Source organism: Lepidochelys kempii, chromosome 9 (assembly GCF_965140285.1).
Source record: "Lepidochelys kempii isolate rLepKem1 chromosome 9, rLepKem1.hap1, whole genome shotgun sequence".
In the NCBI taxonomy this organism is placed as follows: domain Eukaryota; kingdom Metazoa; phylum Chordata; order Testudines; family Cheloniidae; genus Lepidochelys; species Lepidochelys kempii.
In genome coordinates this window covers 79,696,850-79,720,842 of record NC_136388.1, presented here as the reverse complement: position 1 = coordinate 79,720,842, position 23,993 = coordinate 79,696,850, and the positions used below count along the sequence as shown (strand labels likewise).

The 23,993-nt window shown below is 41.4% G+C and overlaps 1 protein-coding gene across 1 annotated transcript in view; it reads right to left on the bottom strand.

Moving 5' to 3' along the window:
- Nucleotides 1-23,993, bottom strand: part of LOC140917693 (heat shock factor protein 3) — a 50,566-nt gene that overhangs the window by 17,492 nt on the left and 9,081 nt on the right. The window contains exons 6-12 of the mRNA XM_073361004.2: nt 22,697-22,758; nt 21,773-21,854; nt 21,348-21,475; nt 12,957-13,205; nt 9,240-9,345; nt 8,057-8,122; nt 6,582-6,645 (exon numbers count right to left, since the gene is read on the bottom strand). Of these exons, the coding sequence (XP_073217105.1) occupies nt 6,582-6,645; nt 8,057-8,122; nt 9,240-9,345; nt 12,957-13,205; nt 21,348-21,475; nt 21,773-21,854; nt 22,697-22,758 (757 nt within the window). The remainder of the gene's footprint in view (nt 1-6,581; nt 6,646-8,056; nt 8,123-9,239; nt 9,346-12,956; nt 13,206-21,347; nt 21,476-21,772; nt 21,855-22,696; nt 22,759-23,993) is intronic.

The following is a 23,993-nucleotide window of genomic DNA, read 5'->3' as shown; positions in this document are numbered from 1 at the left end:
ATACTGGATCAGACCAAAGGTCCATCTATCTCGGTATCCTGTCTTCCAACAGTGGCCAATGCCAGGTGCCCCAGAGGGAATGAACAGAACAGATAATCATCAAGTGATCCATTCCCTGTCGCCCATTTCCAGCTTCTGACAAACAAACAGGCTAGGGATGCCATCCCTGCCCAATCTGGCTAATAGCCATTGATGGACCTATCCTCCGTGAATTTATGTAGTTCTTTTTTGAACCCTGTTATAGTCTTGGCCTTCACAACATCCTCTGGCAAGGAGTTTCACAGGTTGACTGTGCATTGTGTGAAGAAATAGTTCCTTTTGTTTGTTTTAAACCTGCTGCCTATTAATTTCATTTGGTGACCTCAAAGTTCATGTGTTATGAGGAGTAAACACCACTTCCTTATGTACTTTCTCCACACCAGTCATGATTTTAATAGACCTCTCTCATATCCCCCCTTCCTCATCTCTTTTCCAAGCTGAAAAGTCCCACTCTTATTAAGCTTTCCTCATACAGAAGCCATTCCATACCCCTAATCATTTTTGTTGTCCCTTTCTGAACCTTTTCCAATTCCAACAGATCTTTTTTGAGATGGGTCAACCACATCTGCACGCTGTATTCAAGATGTGGGCATACCATGGATTTAAATAGAGGCAATATGACATTTTCTGTCTTATGATCGATCCCTTTCTTAATGACAGGTTTCAGAGTAGCAGCCGTGTTAGTCTGTAGTCGCAAAAAGGAGTACTTGTGGCACCTTAGAGACTAACCAATTTATTTGAGCATAAGCTTTCGTGAACTACAGCTTACTTCATCGAATGCATTCATCCTTCCCTTTCTTAATGATTCCCAACATTCTGGTTTTTTTGATTGCTGCTGCACACTGAGTGGATGTTTTCAGAGGATGACTCGAAGATCTTTCCTGAGTGGTAACAGCTAATTTAGACCTCATCATTTTATATGTATAGCTGGGATTATGTTTTCCAATGTACATTACTTTGCATTTATCAACATTGAATTTCATCTGCCGGTTTGTTGTCCAGTCACCCAGTTTTGTGAGATTCTTTTGTAGCTCTTCGCAGTCTGCCTGGGACTTCACTATTTTGAGTAGTTTTGTATCATCTGAAAATTTTGCCTCCTCAGTTTACCCCTTTTTCCAGATCATTTATGAATATGTTGACTAAGACTGGTCCCAGTACAGATCCCTGGGGACACCACTATTTACCTCTCTCCTTTCTGAAAACTGACCATTTATTCCTATCCTTTGTTTCCTATCTTTTAACCAGTTACCAATCCATGAGAGGCCCCTCCCTCTTATCCCATGACAGCTTACTTTGCTTAAGAGCCTTTGGGGAGGGACCTTGTGAAAGGCTTTCTGAAAAATCTAAGTACACTATATCCCCTTGCCACATGCTTGTTGACCCCCTTAAAGAATTCTAGTAGATTGGTGAGGCATGATTTCCCTTTACTTCCACTTTTTAAAGGATGCTATTTTGTCTCTCACTGCTTTTTACTTTGTTGTTTAGCCACAGTGGCTCTTTTGCGGTTCTCTCTTTTTTTAATTTGGGGTATACATATAAGTTGAGCCTCTATTATGGTGTCTTTAAAGTTTCCATGCAGCTTGCAGAGATTTCACTTTGGCACTGTACCTTTTAATTTCTGTTTAACTAACCTCCTCATTTTTGTGCAGTTCCCCTTTTTGAAATTAAATGCTACAGTGTTGGGCCGCTGTGGTGTTTTCCCCACCACAGGTATATTAAATTAAATTATATTATGGTCCCTATTACCAAGCAGTTCAGCTATAATAAACCTCTTGGACCTGATCCCGTGCACCACTTACACAGTCCTTAAACAGGCTAGCTCCTTTGCACACCTTTTCAGAGTACTTGTGTAGGATCACCTGCTCACTGTCCCCCCTCTCATTCTCTTTCGTTGTACCTTTGAGCTCACTCCCCATTGTCATTTGTCCCACATACTTCATCTTCATGTCTTTGTGGCCCCTTCCCATTCCTGTCCTGGAGGCCATTGATCTTTCTGCGATGGAGCTCTTTCAGAGGTCAAACAGACAGACTTCCTTCTTAACATACTTACTCTTTTTTTTTTTTTTGGTGGGTGGGGGGGAATAGGAGAAGGGAAGTGGGTTAAACAAAAGGTCAGGATCTTACCCCAAAAGGGACTCCAGAAACGGAGTCCTTGAGTGGAACTGCAAAGACAGGAGGATGCAACAGCCCCCTGCAAGCTTTCAACACTTCAGAATTATCATCACTTGACAATGCATTGCCTTCTGGACAACCCTCCAGTGCAGTTTTGCAATATCATTACAATGTGCTAGTTTGTCACTTACACCACCACCTACAGAAACAAATACTCCACGTTAACCCTCATTACTTAAAAGCAGAATGCTAATGTCCTGCATCTGCTGGAAGCTGATAAGACTCGCTTCATTTTTGCGGTTTCCATAATAAAATAAATTTTCCCTAATCACGTGCAAAACATCTCAACACACAAGTTCTAATCCCAGGTTGGTCCCACACCAGACCAACTCTGCTGCAATTCTTTTTTCCTCCCAAGAACACATTTTTACATGCGAAGTAACAAAAGGCATGACAAACTTGGTACTGATTCTACAATCCCAGAATTCAATTACTTCAGCTCATGTTCCTCCCTTGCTACCCACCCTCCCCACATCCAGTATATGCTGGTGCCAAGAAGCTTGCACAAGTTCACACGTTTCCAAGACGTCATCACCAACAAAAAAGCTGTCAGCATTTTCTGTTTCCATTTTTAAACTTAGGTTTTTTGGCTCAAGCTTTCTAACCACAGTCTCAAGAAAATAAAATGTGGAGAAAAAAAAACAAAAAACAAACAAGACATTAACTTGATCTAAACCCTCTGACTGAATAAATGCTGGCACTGCTAATGCAAGGTACATTCATGATGGGAGATCTCAAGAGAGATCAGTACAGGAAGTGAAGATGTTCTTGTATCATTTTGATTTGAACATCGACATTTCCTGAACTGTGTGGTTTGAAATTGCACTAGAACGGTCTGGTCTGTACTATTTTGCTACTTCTGGCTAAATCTAGGGATTGCAAAAATCTGTGAAAATTGAACTAAAACCAAAAATCAACCAACCAAGCTTTTTCAAACCCAAGAAAGAGTTTAATGGGCCAAAACCTTTCTAAAAAGAGCTTGGGATACTGCACACCTAACAACCAGCAGTTAAAAAGATACAAACATGAACCACCACCTAGGTAGAGGACAGTTCAAAATGTTGATTTAGGCCAGTCCTTTTGTAAGTTATGCAACCTTTAGAAACAGCCACTTCCTCATTTAACTCAAGACTCTGAGAACAGGAGCTACAAACCACATTCCGACAGGCTAGAGTTGCAAATTACTCTATCTGGTGTCATTAGCCACTATCCAAATAAATGTGGAACAGTTGTGTTTAGGCCTATCAAACAAACAGCTCGGGTTCTTGATCAGGCAAACACTTAAGATTCAGGATATTATAGAGTGTTGGGAATACAAGTTAATTACAAACTTAACACAAAGTAAAGTTATTTCACAGTAATTGTGATTCTTTCTAATGGAATTACATCATATTATTGAATTGGTTCTTTGTCTCTGGCTAGCTCCCAGCTGTTTTGCTGGTTCAGGATATTGTCCGTGTAAAGACTATGAGCCACAAGCAGGTTAAAAGTTTGCTATCAATGGAAAATCATTCGGTTATACCAGCAGCTAAATGTGGCTCTCTACATCATAGCTGATCACAGACAGTGGCCAGCAGCAGAGTACAGGATGGTTATTTCAGGGCTCAGGAGAAAAATATTTTTGACACCACCCTTGTTTCTTAATATCCAACATGGGAACTGTTTTAAAAGGTGCTGAATACGTTATTTTTACAGGAGAAAATACAGTCTTGTAATTATAACCCTTAGGAAGAGATTTGGGAATAGAGGACATCGGCTAAGGACAAAGTTCTGCCAAAGATGTGCAGATTTCTCAGTACACCATGCCTCAGATGTAGGTGAGGGCAGAATCAGGCCCAATGTAGGAGTGCAGTTGCACGAACAGGGAGATATCATGAGTGGAAGAGAGCAGTGTACAGGATTTTTTTTTAAATTAGTGAAAATCACCATGTGGCTCTTTCAGTTTTGCCCCAAGTGAGCCAAGGCAGAGCTCAAAGTTTTGTAACAGGTGCAGGAAAATGTCAAACTGTGCTCTTTGCTCAGGCAAGGTCAGTTTCTGGACTTTGTTACCTTCTGGACTTCTCAGATCCCCAACTACTGAGGTCAAGTGACCCATGCGTGTGTTATGTGCAAGTTACACCAGAGGAGCTGCCATGTATTGTGCACAAGAAATCAGTTAACTAGCAGAACACTTAAGAACTCTGGTCAAGGGATGATTGTTAGCTTACTAAAAAGTAATATTCCATGTTAAAAATACTGTTTTCTATAAGAAAATAATCTTGCCTATATTAATACCTAGGGGCAAATCTAACATTAGAAAAAAGTTACACAGGCAGATGCAAACAATTGTAGCAACAGACAAACAAAATATATTCCATCTTTTCAAATGTTAAAAAAAAAAACTAGTTCTAACAAGAGACAAACCACTTAATGAAAGAGACTCTCAGAACAAGTCCCATGTTGGAATATTCAATAGGATGTGACAGGACACCTAAAAAAAAAATACAGCCCAACTTTAAAATAGGATACAAATCTCCCTTTTGCAACAATATAAATTTTTTTACATATTACAGTGCAATATATTTGTGACATTTGCTCCTCTTCCAAGGGCCTTCAGTGCTGTGCAGTTCTTGTTTCGACATTGCTTTCAGCTTCTTGCATGAACTGCTCTTGCATTTTTAAGAGACCTTTCATTTCTTTGCATATTAGGCCCGGGGGGGTGAGGGGGGGGCAGGAATAGAAGCTTCTCGCTGAGCCTTGTACCATCTCTATATTTTAGACAAGGAAGCTGACAGATTTTGTACAAGTTCTCAAGCAGTTTCTATCTCAGAGGCCTCTTCTATAAAGTTAGCAACAGGACTGAGAAGCAGGAGGGGAAATAATTTATACTCTCCATTTCCGTCTTCCGAGAGCAGAGGCTGATCATACAGTTCCAATGCATCAAGGGATTCAGCCTGGTTTGCTGGAGCTGCCAGTGGTGAAGCTGCTTCGTTACTTGAGGGAAGAGAGAGAGCGGGTTTCTCCTCCAGTGAGGACAGGAGAAGATCTTTAGGATCCTCTGTCTTCCCTACACCTTCAACAGAAGGCAGTTCTTCGAATAACGAAAGCAGAGGGTTTCCCCTGTATTGTATCAGCTGCATGTCTGTAAGGAAACAGACATTCTAAACTCAGATTCATGACAGGTGTGAGAGCAAGGAGGTCTTATTCAAAAAGGGAAATGGGGTGGGGGGAAGAATTGCTTCAGAAATTCCTTCGCTTCAGATATCATAGAGGTAAACTACCTTTGACCAGCTGTGGGCCAGAAACAAAAAGGATCCTAAGGACTGCACTTAAAGCTTGTGTGAAATGAAGCAGACTTGTCTCCCTTCATCTTTAGGCTGGAGACAATTTGTGGCTGCTACATCACAAATGCATGCAATTAACTTTTTCCAGAATAGCCTGCCCTGACCACTGTAAAGCTATACAAATGGCATTCACCAGCCTCTCAACAACTTACCTCTCCTCATTCTGCTGCTGTTAAAAGTTCCCCTCTTGTCACTCCAAAGATTATTTCCTCTCACTCAAATCCCCTCAGTGGCTTCCTGTCTTTACACTTCGGATTTAAGGTTCAGCCTTTCCTTATCACATAGTGCCCTGAAGGCATTATTGAATCTTTCCTGTACTTCCTCCTACTCTGCTTCTAGATCCATACACTTGGCTGCGTCTTTACAACTGCTCCAATCTCACCCATTGGCCACTCCCCAGCTTGCACCTTTTGCCATGCTGCATCCTCTGTTTGGAGCAACCTCTCACATCTCAATATGCCTCCTTTCATGAAGCCTTCCCTTGCTGTCGCCTCAACCACCTTGTGTTTGAGGCTCCCTTGCATTTCGTATTCATGCCTGAAGTAGAGTGCAATATCATCGGAGCTGGGACCTCATACATTACATGAAGCTGTATGTACACTTACCACGCTCCATAAATAAAGCGGACAGAGCATTACATTCTGGGAGCTGCAGTCTATGTGGGCCACACCGCCACAGTAAAGGGGGTGCAGCTGTGAACCACACTTTGAAGCTCTCCGAATTCCACTTGCTCCCACCACCGCAAACAGAATTATTTAAAAATGCAAAGTCTCCTTGGTAACATTAACACATGGCCAAGGGAGATGAGGAAAAATTAAATCCAACAGCTAAGATGATGGTGCTATATTAAATCCTTAAGGGCTTGACTCAGCTCCCATTAAAGCCAATGGAAAGTCAGGGTCTTAAACAGGAATTGAACTGGGCTCTCAACTATGGAAGTGAGGTCATACCAACACAGGCTGGGAAAGCTAAATTCAAACCCCAGTGCTGTATTTTTAGGGTGGTCTAAAGACTCTGGGACAATTCCCAGTTTTCCCTGCTGCCCACCTTTGTTTTCTGTTTCCCGCTCACTTGTTCTTAGCTCTTCAACACTGTCCGTCAAGTCCTCAATCTAGAGAGGAAGTGAAAACAAAATAAAGGCAGCACATTTAGCAATAGAGAATTTTTAGACTCAAATATTATTGGGACTTCCAGCTTTCTGTTGTTAAGTTACAGAGTCTGAGGGTGGGGGTAGTCATTAACTAAAACCTCCACCAAAAAAAGGCCAAAATGGCATGCATGCACTCTCTCACCCACCCCTCCCTCCTTTCCATTACTAATCTGCACAGCCCTGACTTTAAGGACTGTTGCTGCTTGTGAGGGTGAAAGCTGGCAGTGCAGCAAATAAGAGCTTTCAGGAGCTTCTTGTAATTCAGGTAACTAACATTCCCTGTACAGGTTTGCTGCAGTTGGTTTTTAGCAGATGTTTCCCAGTAAATATTGATCTCACCCAAAACCAAAAGCTCTGCTAGCTCTTTTATTCCAGCAGTGCAGACCATGAAAAGCTGTTTCAATGCTTACAAATTAAATCACAGCTGATGAAAGCTGCCAGCATTTTACTCTGATTAACGTGATCCAAAGCAGGCTGACAGAGAAGCGTATTTAACTAAAGTATATTGTTTCAAGATTTGTAAAATCAGAAGCCATATTTTCCACCAGTTTTCTGTTTCAAGAGAGGAATTTAAGAACTGGATTAAAGAACAGCCATGTTCTTATGTCTCCCTTTAGGAAGCTTCTATGGAGGTGTGTTTGGGAGAAGTGTATTTTATTCAAGTTTTTACATCACTATGAAGAACTGGTGTCAATTCTTAATGAAAACAAATATTCATCAATGCCCCATTTACAGAGTTGAGTGAATAATTCATGAATATATGAACTGAAAGTATTTCTGACTAGGTTTCCCCCTCCCCATTATTCCCTACCTCTATTGACAAAAATCAAAGAGTACGCTACCAAAGGCAAAATGAGAATGGGTGAAAAATGTTTTCCTAAATAGGTAGGAATATTACAAACTTTAAGAGTCAGAGGGGTAGCCGTGTTCGTCTGGATCTGTAAAAGCGGCAACGAGTCCTGTGGCACCTTATAGACTAACAGACGTATTGGAGCATAAGCTTTCGTGGGTGAATACCCACTTCGGGCATTCACCCACGAAAGCTTATGCTCCAATACGTCTGTTAGTCTATAAGGTGCCACAGGACTCTTTGCAAACTTTAAGAGGACACTCAAGACAACTTTCTCTTACTTGCTGCACATAGTAACACCTGAGATAATTCAAATAAATCTAAAGTTCAAGCTCCCCTCCCCCCCATTTCTGCTCTTCACTCTCTTTGGACAGTGAAATAAACTAGAATGGCAGTTTTCATGTTGTATCTCTAATTAATTTCACTTGTCACATAGACAACTTGTTGACTAGGGTCAAACAAAATTCAGCTCCTTCAATACCTTGTCAGTCCTTCCCACCACAAAAATTCCCCAACACTTACATTTTCCATATTGGATGAAGCATCTGTCAAGTGTGTGTCCAGGGCTGGGAGCTCAGGATTGAAAGTCTAAAGGTAAAGAGAAAGAACATACTATATAATATATATTTATGGGGGAAAAAAATCACAAGGACACACATAGCATATGCAGGTTCACAAAGGAAGGGGGGAAAAGGAGGCCAGACAGATTGTGGAGTCCATTCCTCCCCTCTTCAATGGAAGGACACCACCTTTAATAGAGGATGTGTTACATTCAACAATATATAGGGCCTTCCATTTGAGAATCTAAGAGCACCTCATAAGCTTCAGAAGATGCCTGCGAGACAGATTAGTATCCTCCACAATTTACAGGAGCAGAAACTGAGGCACATAGGCAAAGTGTCTTGTCCAGTATCAGAGCATGACAGCAAGAACCGAAAAGAATTCTGATCTCCTATGCCTCAGAACTGTACTGTTGCTAGAAGATGCACCTTATAAACGGATGCTGCTCTTAATCTCAGCCAAAAGGCCCAAAATACTCACGGTCTTTTTTTTCCCCAGAGGAGCTGAGCATCCATAATTCTCACTGATTACAATGAAAGTAGCAAGTGCTCCGCTGCACTAAAATTCAGGCTGTTAGTTTCTTGCATCTTCTGTTCACTGTAGCCCCTCAGGACTTTCCAGCCAACAGATACAAGAAACAGATCGTAACAATGATGCAATGGAAAGTCCCATCTCAGTTTAACATTACACATCTGACCTGATAAACCCTACATATAGTGCCTCTAAAGGCAGTGAACACCAACCAAAAAAATATTTAAATGCTGCATCATCTCCAATTCCTCAAGAGTTAGGGCAGCAAACACAAATATCTAGTGGGTACACAGGCAACTAAGGCATGGCACGAAGGGAGAATGTTCTTGGTTATCAGTCTGTGATGCTAACAGGCATTTATATTTTTATATATAAAAATAGGCATATATTTCTTGTTCCATGTAACACGGGGACGTGTACATGAGGGTAACAAACCATAAGATGGTCTGATAGGAGTCCCTACAGTGACTATTTCATTCTCTACATCTGTATTTATGAGGATCTTCTCCTCTACACACACCTATGGAATAAAAGCCAACAGGAGGAGAAATAATGTAACTGTTTCAATTATTACATCTGAGAAATCAAAGTGTGCAAATAAGGAGACACTCACATCACTAAAGGATTCAGAGCCAAAGTTAAATTTCTTCCCAGACAGCATTGCCTGGAGCTCCTCAAGACTGGCATCAATACAATTCAGAAAATCCTGAATCTCTTCCCTAAAAGAAATAAAATGACAATGTAAAGCAAGATGCATCAGAAAACAAGACATGTGGACTGTACTGCAGGCTGCGAAGAGTCCCGGGGATAATCTAGTGGCCCAGTGATAGCAGGAGAAAAATATGAAATGGTCAGGACCCACAGTGGGCCACTGCAAGTACAAGGTAGGTCTCATTTCCATGCCACAGACCCCATTAAACTGCAGCGTTGACACATACAGCACTGTTTATCTGTCAGATAGTCTTCCTCCTCATGCCAATATACCAATACCTATTGCATCACAAAGAAGCGGGAAAACCATCTTCGATTCTCCCCCTTTCTGCATGTATTTTCCTCTCATTTTTAAATTTCTTCCAAATACTCTCAGGATCCTTCTGTGGTCTGAAATACATGAAATTTCTCTTTATTTTATTCAGGATGAGCAGCTCTTGCCTTTTAAACAACAGTGCTGAATGCAGCATGGGAAAGCAGGTCTGTATGGTTACTGCTTATGTTGTAACACAAGCAACCAGATTCTTGCCAATCTGTACCTGCTTCCTATGGTGGCTGGCAGAACACAAAGAGCCTGACCTCAAATGGAAAGGAAATGTGAAAATAATGCCAGCTAGAATGTAAGCCAGAAAGGAGACCGACTGCAACCCCTCACTGTACACTGAACTACTTTCCACAATGGAAAGATAGATAGATATACATACACACACACACACACACGCACACACACAGCTAAACAAAACTATACAACTGCAATGCAATACTCCAGGTCTTGAGTTCTCAGTGAGGTGATATCCCACTGGATATTGGGGATTTGCACCCACCACTCCAACAACTGTGAATTATTGCTGCTATTCATCCCTGAAGGATAGCACTAAGGTCACTATGAAAAGGAGTTAATTAGACATCATTTTTCCAGTAACCAATCTTGTCAATATGGCTGTCTCTTCTTATGTAACAGAATAAAGGCACATTCAACCTAAAGCAAGAGTTAATTATAAGAGTATGTGCTGCTAGAGGACTGGATGGCAGAGAGACTATCACCTCTAAGTTGATCCAAACCTAGCCTATGTCAGTAGTGACCAACAGTCACTAATGGTTTTCCACATGGCTTATGTGGAGCTAGTCTCAGTCCAGCTTCTATTGGATAGGAGTCCACATTAGATAAAAAGAGAACCCACAAAAATGGCACTATTTGGTCCCCTTATTTGCAATCCCAGCTAAGGCTGAATGGACCATTGAGAATTAACTCTCCAGCTGCTCCAGAACTTGGATGTGTAAACCTTCATGGTCATTGTCACTGAGATACCTGTTCTGTAGGATAAGAAAGCACCTCAGTTTGTGGGGCTGATCAGCCTAACCTCTTTTCCCAGCAGCATATAAATTCACTGCTGACAGCCTCAAACCCCTGCCAGAGGCAAAGGATTTTTTGGGGCGGTTGGGAGAAGTCCAGCTAGATGTTTATTGCTCCCCTCATGTATGCTAACATTCACTTTTAGAATAGGTACTTGCCATGTTATAATATTGACAGATCCAATTAAGTTAGAGATTTCTACCCAGAATATACAATGCTCAGTTTCAGGAAATGAGACCTATTTCCACTGGATCCTGCCAAGTAGTATTAAGCATCACCCTATTCTCGGGCTTATTTTGAGAATGCTGGCACAGATGGAGAACAGACAATACCTGCTTTCCATTAGCCACACATGACCAACAGCTTTCTGTATGATACAGAAGAAAAAAAATTACTTTAGAGGTTCCACCTATTTTTTTCCTTTGAAACCTTGAATAGTTTGTGAAACAATAACTCAAACCACTTATCAATTTGAAGACAGAAGAATTGGTGTGGGTATGTTACAAACTATTGTGTTGAGGAAAAGCTTTGTTTGTTTTTTTTTAAATTTAAGAAGTGATGCAATACTGCTATCCTGTCTTGCAGGGTTTACTGAACACAGCCTACTGCAGCATTCTCCTTACAGCTGTCACATGCTTTTTTTGCCTGGGCTGTCATCTCAGAATGTTTTGATCACATGTATCATAAGGTTGATCTGAGTGTTGTTTTGGACAGTTACTCCTTTTCCACGAGGGCTCTTTCATGCCAGATTCCATTCAGTCCTGTTCAATGTGTATGAGGAGCAAGTGAAAGAGATAGCGAGATTGATTTGGGCTGGGATGCCATCAGGATACTAGAGACACAGATCTGTGTCTAATATTCCCATCAGATCCAGAGGGTTTGGCATTTTTTACTTTCCTAGTGCTTGACTGAGAATGGCATTTGGAGGGGAACAAATTGGCTAAAGCTAACTCTGAACAAGATGCAGTATATGATAGAGGGTTGCAGGCAAAGAATAGAAGTGTATGGTTCCTACCACAACTACTCTGCTCAAGGGATTTGCAGTTGGAGAGTACTTGCATATCACCAGTTACTACTAGCAGCAGTGATAGATGAAGACACCTGCTTTCACTTTAAAGTATTCAGGACCATGTCTCTTTGATCTGGACTTCACGAATGCTGTGCATACCTTTGTGACTTGTAGACTGGATAACTGCAAATGCTCCACAGGGAGCCAGCTTACAAATGTCCCTTAGAGTAGGTCTATACTACCCACCAGATCGGTGGGCAGCGATCGATCCAGTGGGGGTGGGGTGTCGATTTATCACATCTCATCTAGATGCAATAAATCGACCCCCGAGTGCTCTCCTGTTGACTTCTGTACTCCACTGCTGTGAGAGGCACAGGCAGAGTCGAAAGGGGAGCAGCAGTCGACTCACTGCGGTAAGTTGATCTGAGAATGCTGACTTCAGCTATGTTATTCACGTAGCTGAAGTTGCGTAACTCAGATCGATCCCCCCGCCCCTCAGTGTAGACCAGGGCTTAGAAACTGTAGCTGCCTGCCTGATAGCACCAGCTGCATGGAACTATTACACAAAATCTTCAACAACTCCACTGGCTTTCTGATTTCTTCTTGGTGCATTTCAAGTTGCTGACTCTGATTTTTAAAGTCCTACCATGTACAGCATGACTCCTGACTAGCAGGAAGTCTGCCTCTCTCTCCACAAACTGCCATGGTAGTTGACAGCTGGGCCATTTGAGGGGACAGTCCTGAGATTTTTAGTATCCGGAGGGCATGCATTCTCTGTGAATGACTCACAGCTCTGGAATTCACTCCCCCTAACCTAGTATAGATTGTGCTGACCTTCTACATATGGAGCAAGACCCATCTCTTTTCCAAAGCTTCTGAATGAGGAGTGGGGTCTCTGGGTGAAGGATAGCTCAGTGGTTTGAGCATTGGCCTGCTAAACCCAGGGTTGTGAGTTCAATTCTTGAGGGGGCCATTTAGGGGATATGGAGCAAAAATTGAGGATTGGCCCTGCTTCAAGCAGGGGGTTGGACTAGATGACCTCCTGAGGTTCCTTCCAGCCCTGATATTTTTTGTATGTATGTATGATTAATGGAGGGAAGAGAGGGAGGTCTAGGCTTTTCAAAGGTATTTGCTGTGTTCCAATATGTACATACATCTGTAATTAGAAGCATTTTATAAAATTAACACAATGTAATGTCACAAAAATACTAGTATATAGGCTAGTCACCAGAATCAAATATAAAGATACTTTGTACCTCTCCAGAAAAGCATCGCTTTGAGTTGTGGAGTTGCTCTCATTCAAGATGGAGTCAATCACTGATGCAGGATCTTCAGGAGCATTAACTTGAGTGGTATGCAGCTCTACGGCATGATTTCCTACTGCACTGGACTTGAAAGGATTGTCAGCAACTTGGGCTGGATAGTCTGGTTCTGTATGACTTAACTCAATGGGCTGTGATGCTTCATAGGCAGGCAGATCATGTTCTTGAGTGGTCTGGAGCTCTCTAAGAAATATAAGACACATAATGAAAAGTCTCAGGAGAGCTCAGCTACTACAATACTTCATAAAAACATAAGAACATCCATAATGGGTCAGACCAATGGTCCATCTAGCCCAGTATCCGGCCTTCAGATGCTTCAGAGGGAATGAAGAGAACAGGGCAATTAGCGAGTGACTGATTCTCTGTTGTCTAATCTCAGTTTATGGCAATCAGAGGTTTAGGGACACCTGGAGCAGCGGGATGCATCCCTCACCATCTTGGCTAACAGCCATTGATGGACCTATCTTCCATAAACTTAATTCAATTCTTTTTTGAACCCAGTTATACTGCTGGCCATCACGGCATTCCACGGCAACAAGTTCCACAGGTTAGCTGTGTGTTGTATGAAAGTACTTCCTTTGTTTTAAACCTGCTGTATATTCATTTCATTAGATGACCCCAGTTCTTGTGTTATGTGATGGGGTAAATAACACTTCCTGATTCACTTCTTCCACACCAATCAAGATTTTATAGACCTCTATCATATTCCCTCTTGTATGTCTCTTTCCTAAGATGAACAGTCCCAATCTTTTCAACCTCTCCTTGTATGGAAGTTGTTCCATATTCCTAATCCTTTTTGTTGCCCTTCTCTTTACTTTTTCTAATTCTAACAAACCGCTTGAGATGGTGCGACCAGAACTGCACCCGATATTCAGGGTGTGGGTGTGCCATGGATTTATATAGTGGCATTATGATATTTTCTGTCTTATTGCCATCCCATTCCTAATGACTCCTAACATTGTTAACTTTTTAGGCTGACAAAGCACAATGAGCAGACGTTAGAACTACTCATGATGAGTCCAGGATTGTTATCACTCAAGAAAGCATTTAATTTAGACCCTATCCTTTTATATGTATAGTAAGGACTATATTTTCCAACTTGCACTACTTTGCATTTATCAACATTGAATTTCATCTGCTATTTTCTTGCCCACATACCCAGTTTTAGCAGATCCCTCTGGAACTCTTCACAGTCTGCTTTGAACTTAACCATCTTCAGTAATTTTGTATTGTCTGCAAACTTTGCCACCTTATTCTCTACTCCTTTTTCCAGATCATTAATGAATATGTTGAATCGTACTGGTCCCAGTACACATTGTTGGGGGGCGGGGGGAGGTGTCATTACCTGTCTCCACTCTGAACACTGACCATTTATTTCTAACCTTTTCCTCCTATCTTTTAGCCAGTTACTCATCCACTAAAGGACCTTCCCTCTTATCCTATTACTGCTTAGTTTCCTTAAGAGTCTTTGGTGTGGGATCTTGTCAAAAGCTTTCTGAAAGTCCAAGTACACTATATCACATCATAGAATATCAGGGTTGGAAGGGACCTCAGGAGGTCATCTAGTCCAACCCCCTGCTCAAAGCAGGGCCAATCTCCAATTTTTGCCCCAGATCCCTAAATGGCCCCAAGGATCGAAGTCACAACCCTGGGTTTAGCAGGCCAATGCTCAAACCACTGAGCTATGAGCTATATCCGCTAGAAGAGCAGCGAAGAGTCCTGTGGCACCTTATAGATTAACAGACATATGGGAGCATAAGCTTTTGTGGGTGAATACCCACTTTGTCGGATGCACGTAGTGGAAATTTCCAGAGGCAGGTATAAATATGCAAGCAAGAATCAGGTTAGGGATAACGAGGTTAGTTCAATCAGGGAGGATGAGGCCCTCTTCTAGCAGTTGAGGTGTGAACACCAAGGGAGGAGAAACTGCTCTTGTAGCTGGCTAGCCATTCAGTCTTTGTGGAATCCTGAGCTGATGGTGTCAAATTTGCAAATGAACCGAAGCTCAGCAGTTTCTCCTTGATGTGTGGTCCTGAAGTTTTTTTGCTGCAGGATGGCTACCTTTAAACCTGCTATTGTGGGTCCAGGGAGGTTGAGGTGTTCTCCTACAGGTTTTTGTATATTGCCATTCCTAATATCTGATTTGTGTCCATTTATCCTTTTATGTAGGGACTGTCCAGTTTGGCCAATGTACATAGAGGGGCATTGCTGGCACATGATGGCGTATATTACATTGGTGGACGTGCAGGTGAATGAACCGGTGATGGTGTGGCTGATCTGGTTAGGTCCTGTGATGGTGTTGCTGGTGTAGGTATGTGGGCAGAGTTGGCATCAAGGTTTGTTGCATGGATTGGTTCCTGAGTTAGAGTTACTATGGTGCAGTGTGTAGTTGTGGTGAGAATATTCTTCAGGTCTGTGGGCAAGGACTGGCCTGCCTCCCAAGGCCTGTGAAAGTGAGGGGTCGTTGTCCAGGATGGGTTGTAGATCACTGATGATGCACTGGAGAGGTTTTAGCTGAAGACTGTATGTGATGGCCAGTGGAGTTCTGTTGGTTTCTTTCTTGGGCTTGTCTTGCACTAGATCACCCATGTCCACATGCTTCTTGACACCCTCAAAGAATTCTAATGGATTGGTGAGGCATGCTTTCGCTTTACAAAAGCCACTTTGACTCTTCAACGTATTGTGTTCATGCTATGATAATTCTGTTCTTTACTACAGTTTCAATTAATTTGTCTGATACTGAAGTTAGACTTACAGGCCTGTAATTACATGGATTGCTTCTGGAGCCTTTAAAAAAAAAAAACAACACAACAGAAAAACCAGTGTTACATTTGTTACCTTCCCATCTGGCACAGCAGCTGATTTGAGTGATAGGTTACATACCACAATTAGTAGTTCTGCAATTTCATATTTGAGTTCCTTCAGAACTCTTGGGTGAATACCATCTGGTCCTTTTGACTTATTACTGTAACATTAATTAATTTGTTCAGAAACCTCCTCTACTGACATCTCAACTGGGACAGTTCCTCAGATCTGTCATCTAAAAAGAATGGCTCAGATGTGGGAATCTCCTTCACATCCTCTGCAGCAAAGACTAACACAAAGAATTAATTTAGCTTTTCCATAAATGGGTAGTCTTCCTTGAGTGCTCCGTTAGCACCTCAATTGTCCAGTGGCTCACTGGTTGCTCAGCAGGCTTCCTGCTTCTAACATACATAAAAAAAATTTGCTGTTAGTTTGTGTCTTTTGCTAATTGTTCTTCAAATTCTTGTTTGGCCTGCCTAATTTTATTTTTACACTTGACGTGCCAGAGTTTATGCTCCATTCCATTTTCCTCAGTAGGATTTGACTTCTAATTAAAAAAGAAAAATTATTTTTTTTTAAACTCTGTTTAGCCAGGGTGGCATTTTTTAGTCCTATTACCGGTTGGGTTTTTTTTAAAATTTGCATTTAGTTTGAGCCTCTATCGTAGAGTTTGGTTTTTTTAGAAATTTCTGTGCAGCTAGCAGGCATTTCATTCTTATGACTGTTCCCTTTAATTTACGTTTAACCAACCTCGCTATTTTTATATAGTTCTGCTTTTGACATGAAGTACTACTGTGGTGGGTTTCTTTCATATTTTCCACCCTGTAAAATGTAATTACACTATGGTCATTATTGAGTGGTTCAGCTATTGTAGAACTGATCAATGAAATTGTTTTTAATTGTTCACTTTATTAATATAATTTCACAAGCAAAGTTTTATGAATGAAACAACATTCATAAAACCAGTTACCCCAATAACTGGCTGAGTTCCACTTTCAATCCAATTGCTGCTTAAATCGCTGAAACTTACACCATTTCAACATTGTAACTTCTGTTCACTGTTTGCCATTCCTTACACTTGTCCATATTGTAACTCAAACTCCATTTTAACTTGTCCCAAACTCCATTTTAAAATGCTCACTCCATTTTGTAAAAGCTTGCTGCAACCTTCATTTTTGCAAAACCCTGCTGCAATCTTATTAGTTTAGATGTGTGAATGAGGTATGTATGGATGATGGAATCAACCTCTAGCCCCAGCCTGTCCTGATGAAATAAAGTGTAAACACCAACGGCTGAAGATGCAGACAACAGCCCTGACAAAGCAAGAAGAGTCCACCCTAAAAGGAAAAGGGCAAAAGGACAAAAGTACAATTGAAGAAACATCAAAACCAAGTCCTAGGCTGACAGTCATGTCTGCAATTGACGGGTGATCAATCACACCAAAGACCTATAGACTCTGGATTCAAACTAAAGCCTACAAAAAGGATGGGTGAGATGGCAGACTTTGGAGGGTAACATTCTGCTGCCAACATGGAAGGGCATCGGTGTATGCCCAAAAGAGACCCAGCTCTTCCTTGTGCCCAGCTTTCCTGGCCAGTTAGCCACCACAAGCTACGAACCCAAGAAGGCCAATGGCATTTTGGGATGTATAAGTAGGGGCATAGCGAGCAGATCGAGGGACGTGATCGTTCCCCTCTATTCGACATTGGTGAGGCCTCATCTGGAGTACTGTGTCCAGTTTTGGGCCCCACACTTCAAGAAGGATGTGGATAATTTGGAGAGAGTCCAGCGAAGGGCAACAAAAATGATTAGGGGTCTGGAACACATGACTTATGAGGAGAGGCTGAGGGAGCTGGGATTGTTTAGCCTGCAGAAGAGAAGAATGAGGGGGGATTTGATAGCTGCTTTCAACTACCTGAAAGGGGGTTCCAAAGAGGATGGCTCTAGACTGTTCTCAATGGTAGCAGATGACAGAACGAGGAGTAATGGTCTCAAGTTGCAGTGGGGGAGGTTTAGATTGGATATTAGGAAAAACTTTTTCACTAAGAGGGTGGTGAAACACTGGAATGCGTTACCTAGGGAGGTGGTAGAATCTCCTTCCTTAGAGGTTTTTAAGGTCAGGCTTGATAAAGCCCTGGCTGGGATGATTTAACTGGGAATTGGTCCTGCTTCGAGCAGGGGGTTGGACTAGATGACCTTCTGGGGTCCCTTCCAACCCTGATATTCTATGATTCTATGAACCCAGCCACGAACTCAGCTACATTCAGGACTGGTAACTATACAGCAGCTGCAGAACATTTTTATATATATATATATATATAATATATATATTACACATATACACACACACAGAGTTATTAGTCATAAATCAAATTGTATTATAATAAATGTGACATCTTCTCTCGTCCCCTGAAACGATCCTGTTTAGTTTTATCTGTGTAACACTATTAGACCAAATTCTGTTCTCCACTTAGGACTAAATCAAGAATTGAATCATAGAATCATAGAATATCAGGGTTGGAAGGGACCCCAGAAGGTCATCTAGTCCAACCCCCTGCTCAAAGCAGGACCAATTCCCAGTTAAATCATCCCAGCCAGGGCTTTGTCAAGCCTGACCTTAAAAACCTCTAAGGAAGGAGATTCTACCACCTCCCTAGGTAACGCATTCCAGTGTTTCACCACCCTCTTAGTGAAAAAGTTTTTCCTAATATCCAATCTAAACCTCCCCCACTGCAACTTGAGACCATTACTCCTCGTTCTGTCATCTGCTACCATTGAGAACAGTCTAGAGCCATCCTCTTTGGAACCCCCTTTCAGGTAGTTGAAAGCAGCTATCAAATCCCCCCTCATTCTTCTCTTCTGCAGGCTAAACAAGCCCAGCTCCCTCAGCCTCTCCTCATAACTCATGTGTTCCAGTCCCCTAATCATTTTTGTTGCCCTTCGCTGGACTCTCTCCAATTTATTCACATCCTTCTTGAAGTGTGGGGCCCAAAACTGGACACAGTACTCCAGATGAGGCCTCACCAATGTCGAATAGCTTCTCCCCTTGCTGGTTCCAGGACTAGCTGCTCCAAGCAGCAGTCATTAATGGGGTCTTGAAATTTTATCTCTGCGTCCCATCCTGAGGGGACATGTACTCAGTCAATATGGGGCTCATCAAAATCCCCATCGTGCTTTCTGACTTTGCAGCCTCACTAATCTTCCTGAACATTTCACAATCACACTTCCTAGTCAGGTGGCTGGTAGTATATGCCTACTGCTACATTCCTGTTGTTATGATACAGTTAGTGTCAAATATAGTAAAATCATGAATGATTCAACTATATTTGACACTATGCTCTCTTTCACATATATTGCAACTCCCTCACCAGCACGACCTACTCTGTTCATTCCTATATGTTTTATACTCTGCTGTAATCATGTCCCATTGATTATCATTCCATTATCATTCTGTGATGCCTATTAAATGAAAATATTGACATAACAGACACTCTAGCTCATAGTATTTAGATTTCTAGCATTTGTAGATAAGCATTTTTAAAATTTGTCAATATTCAGTTGTCTGCTTCATAGATCACAGAATATCAGGGTTGGAAGGGACCTCAGGTCATCTAGTCCAACCCCCTGCTCAAAGCAGGACCAATCCCCAATTTTTGCCCCAGATCCCAAATGGCCCCCTAAAGGATTGAACTCACAACCCTAGGTTTAGCAGGCCAATGCTCAAACCACTGAGCTATCCCTCCCCCCTATGTAACGTAATAGAATGGAACTCTGCCATTTGACTGACTCTGCCAACTACTATCCTCTCCTCTTTATTAGGAAAGACCATCTCCTTTAATAAATCCTCCCCTAAGGGAAGTCTCTATCTGAATCAGGTGCTCTTCTGCACATGTTGACTTTCCCCAGCCCTTTGTTTTGAAAACTTCTCTACTACCTTTTTAATTGTACATGCCAGCAACCTGGTTTTGTTTTGGTTTAGATAGAACCCATCCATCCTGTATAGGCTCCTACTTTCCCTGAAAACTTCCCCCATTCCTAATAAACCTGAATCCCTCCTCCCAACACCATCATTTCATCCACTCATTGAGATCCTAAAGTTCTACTGTCTAACTGGCCCTGCATGTGGAACAGGAAGCATTTCAGAGAATGCTACCATGGAGTCCTGGACTTCAATCTCTTACCTGACAGTCTAAATCCAGCCTCCATGACCTCTCCCCTACCTTCCCCAACTATCAATATTTCTACTAATCAAATCACCCACTACAATTACCTGTCTCTTCCTAATAACTGGGGTTCCCTTGCCCAGGGGGGTATCCACAGTGTGAAAGGATACTGTGACATCACCTGGAAGAAGGGTTCACTCCATCTTGATGGCCTTCTTCCCTGAGATTTTCATCCTCCTCAACAGCATAGAGGCTGTCAGATTTCCCATTACAAGCTTTAATATCTCAGTTCTCAATGCCTTTTATTTAAGTCTAACAGATTAAATCCTTTGAGTGCTCAATTCATCATTCCAGGCCCTTGTAAAATTAGTGAAAATACCCTTATAAAAGGAGAGGTGGAGAATCACTTATTATAGCTTAGATAATGCACTATAACAGAACATTCTATTTTGAAGAACTGGAGTAGTATCTGAAGACATGAACTGAAAAAAATCCTCCCTAAAAATGGGAGATCATGCTAGACTTGAACTACAAAGCTTTGAAGGGAGACTGCATTTGGTATTGGTTGCCGACAACTGTGTGGCTTAGGACTTTGTAAGACATGCAGATTGAGAGAAAGAGAAACCATGTGTTTCAAAGACTCCATGCTTTACATGGTTCCTCATTCAGCATGCAGGGACAAGGGATTTTCTTTAGGAACAAAGATCTCTTTTCCCTGGGCTGAGACACACAAGAAACATTGACCTTCCTTTTACTTTTGGCATAGTTTCTAAAGACGAAGATTGCCAAATTTACAAACATTTGTTAGGTGACTACATTGGAGTCTTCAGCCAATACAGTAACTGAGTCCCACCTTCAGATCATCATGGCCCCATTTGGCTGTTTTATATTGTTCCTCCCAAATATTCTACAAGAGTCTGAGGTTGCAGGCTGGAGGTTTTCCTCCACCCCACTTATTTAACTGTTATGTAGAATCAAGGTAACTGCCCAGACTTGGGTAACAACTCTAAGGTTTGCTTTAGATATTATCGTACCAGGGCCTCAGCATGTAAGAGCCTGAGCATGTGCTTAATTTTAAGCAGGTAAATAGTCCCACAGAATTCAACTCAAGGTGTTTACTTTGATTCAAATCAGACCATTTCCATGTTTAAAGAGAAGAACCCACTTAAGTGCTTTGCTTAGTGTCCAAATGATCTTCATGTTTTCTAACAGCTTTTAAAAACAAACCAACCTGTAATGCACTGAATATATTTAAAGATTTGTCTAGGCTGTTACATTTTTAGATTCAAGCAGTGCCACTTAGGTTATCATGACAAGTATTAAAAATGTCTGAATACGGTCACATTCTCATTCATACCCATCACTTCCGCTTGTATGCACTAGAGAGAGCAGCTCATCAGTGGCATCATCCACAGTATTGGTGACATCTTGAATAATGATGCCTGTATCATTTTCACCGTTTGGATCATGTTCAGAAATAGCCACCTGCATGCCACAGGAAACAATATAAAGAAAAAAAAAATCAATCATCCGGCATATTAAGGTCTCAGTCTTTAATTCTTGTTGCAATTGGTGTTCCACATTTAGACTTTTTTTTTTTTTTTTTTAACATCAAACTCTGTATTTCCATTGTTTTGAGGACATAGCAATAGCTTTAACATTTTCTATATCAGAATCAGAAATGTTTCACCCAAAGTTGAGCAATCTTGCAACCATAATATCCTCAACAGACCATACAATGACAAACACATCCATTATCCTAAATGCCCCCTCAAAATTTACCGCATTGCCATGCTCCACAGGTAGGTGAATATACTGCCGGCTGAATTTAGAAGGTGAGGCACCTGACGCATCTGTTAGAGATCTGAGAAGAAAAAATATATATATATATATATATATATATAGCTGTAATGCATAGTTAAGAATAGGAGCACAAGTCATAGTAATGCCCGATTTCACATACTTGCTTATGTAGAATAGCAGCAGCATTTGCTAAGGGCACCTAGGAAGGGACTAATATTTAAGAGATTCAAAGCCATCAAACAGTTGGTGTAAAATGCTTGCTTTCATTACTGTTATCCTCATCCTTTGTAGTTTTGTCTCTCTCTCACACACACACTTGTTTTATTGAATAAGAGGGAAAACTCTTGGGGGCAGGCATAATTTTTTCACATGCTTTGCCCAGCATAAACAGGGTTCTGACACTGCAATACAAATGATAATAAATAAATAAGAATGAGAAGGAATTTGCTCATATTTGCTTTGAAAAGAGTCTGGACAGAAAAACTTGGACAGCAACTCTTAGGACAAGCTCTTCATAGCCCCACAACATAAAAACCACAGAATCACAAAGCCGCATTTCAATTAGCAGAGCTACAATTTTAACAGTAACCAAAAAAAAAAAGGGCACATGCAAAATTCAGAAGAAGCCTGCACTGGCAGCACAGTTAGGAAGACACACGTCCCACCGCTGTTTCTTTCTCACATGCATATAGACAGACATGCGCCACCCGTCTTTCTGAGAGAGAGCGGTGGTGTTATGGTCCAAAAAAGTAAAATCTTTCAAAAGTCTCCATTTACGAAATTTGATGACTTGGTTTTAAAAAAAAAAGAATGAGCTAGGAAAGGAGGGGAAAATAATAAAAGTAAGTGTTTAAGGGACCTTTACAAGAGCTCTTTGGCCATCAAATAGTCAAAATTAGTTACCTTTTTCTCTTGACTCCCACAATGTAGTTTCCTCTTATCAAACTTAGTATAAATTGAAGGATCTGAGGAAAGAAAAGAAAATGTGATCAAATGGATGGATACCAAGAATCGACTCAGTATCAATGTATAGGCTTCTCTACAAAATTATCAGCAGAGAGTAGATGTGTTAGAGATAAATACTACCAATTGGCGTGACTGTCTTTAGATTAAGGAAAAAAAAAAATAAGAGGGCCCCCAAAATTAGATCATCCCAGGTAGGTGAATTAACAGTTAAAAAAAATATTTCTTTGAAGTATGAAGTATTAACAATCACCACAGACAGGATACAGACCAGACAGACCATGAAGTTCTTTCAGCAGGACAATTCCTAAATTTTCAGTGTCAAAAATCTTCACTGCCAGAATTTAGCAGCCTTGCTCTCCTGGTCTTCAAGATCCTCCATAGATCTTGTAGCCCACAAAAGCTTATGCTCAAATAAATTTGTTAGTTTCTAAGGTGCCACAAGTACTCCTGTTCCTTTTTCATAAATTTAGTTGTACTCGTTCACAATTTCATGATTTTCTATTCTCCACCAAGGGTCCCTGCAGTTCCCAAATCCCACACTCTGGCCTGATGTACATTTAAAAGCTTTGATGGCATAGCTATCTATTCCAGTTAGGAGTGTAGGAAAGAACAAAAACAAAAAACCACACACATCACATCTCTAATCGACACAGCTATGCCAGCAAAAGTCTTAAGGTAGATGCTGTCCTTTTGCTGGCATAAAGCTGAGGGTGCGCTGGTAGAACTATACCAGCAAACCCTTTCTGGTGTAGACAAAGCCTCTATTCTCCCCATTTCTACTGTGAACAGCAAGGTTTTCTCCCAGGTCCTGTATGGGACAGGCCCAGTGCACCTCTATGCACCACATATACTTCAAATCCCTGGTTTAGGACCTAAACAATCCACCTTCATTCAGCCTCCTAATTTTCCCACATGCTCAATCATTTTCCCTGAAACTTTCCCTGAACACTCCTCTTGAAATTCTCTGCCCCACTTCCCGCTGGATGTATAGTAACTGTGATTGCTTTTCCTAGGGTGGGTTAATATGGCCTGTCTCTTGCAGAGTTAAGACGGGGGGTGGGGGTGTGTGCGCGCAGGGGGGTGAGTTAATATCTTTTATTGGACCACCTTCTGTTGGTGAGAGAAGAGCTGAAGAAGAGCTCTGTGTAAGCTCAAAAGCTTGTCTCTTGCCAACAGAAGGTGGTCCAATAAAAGATATTACCTCACCTACCTTGTTTCTCGAATACCCTGGAAC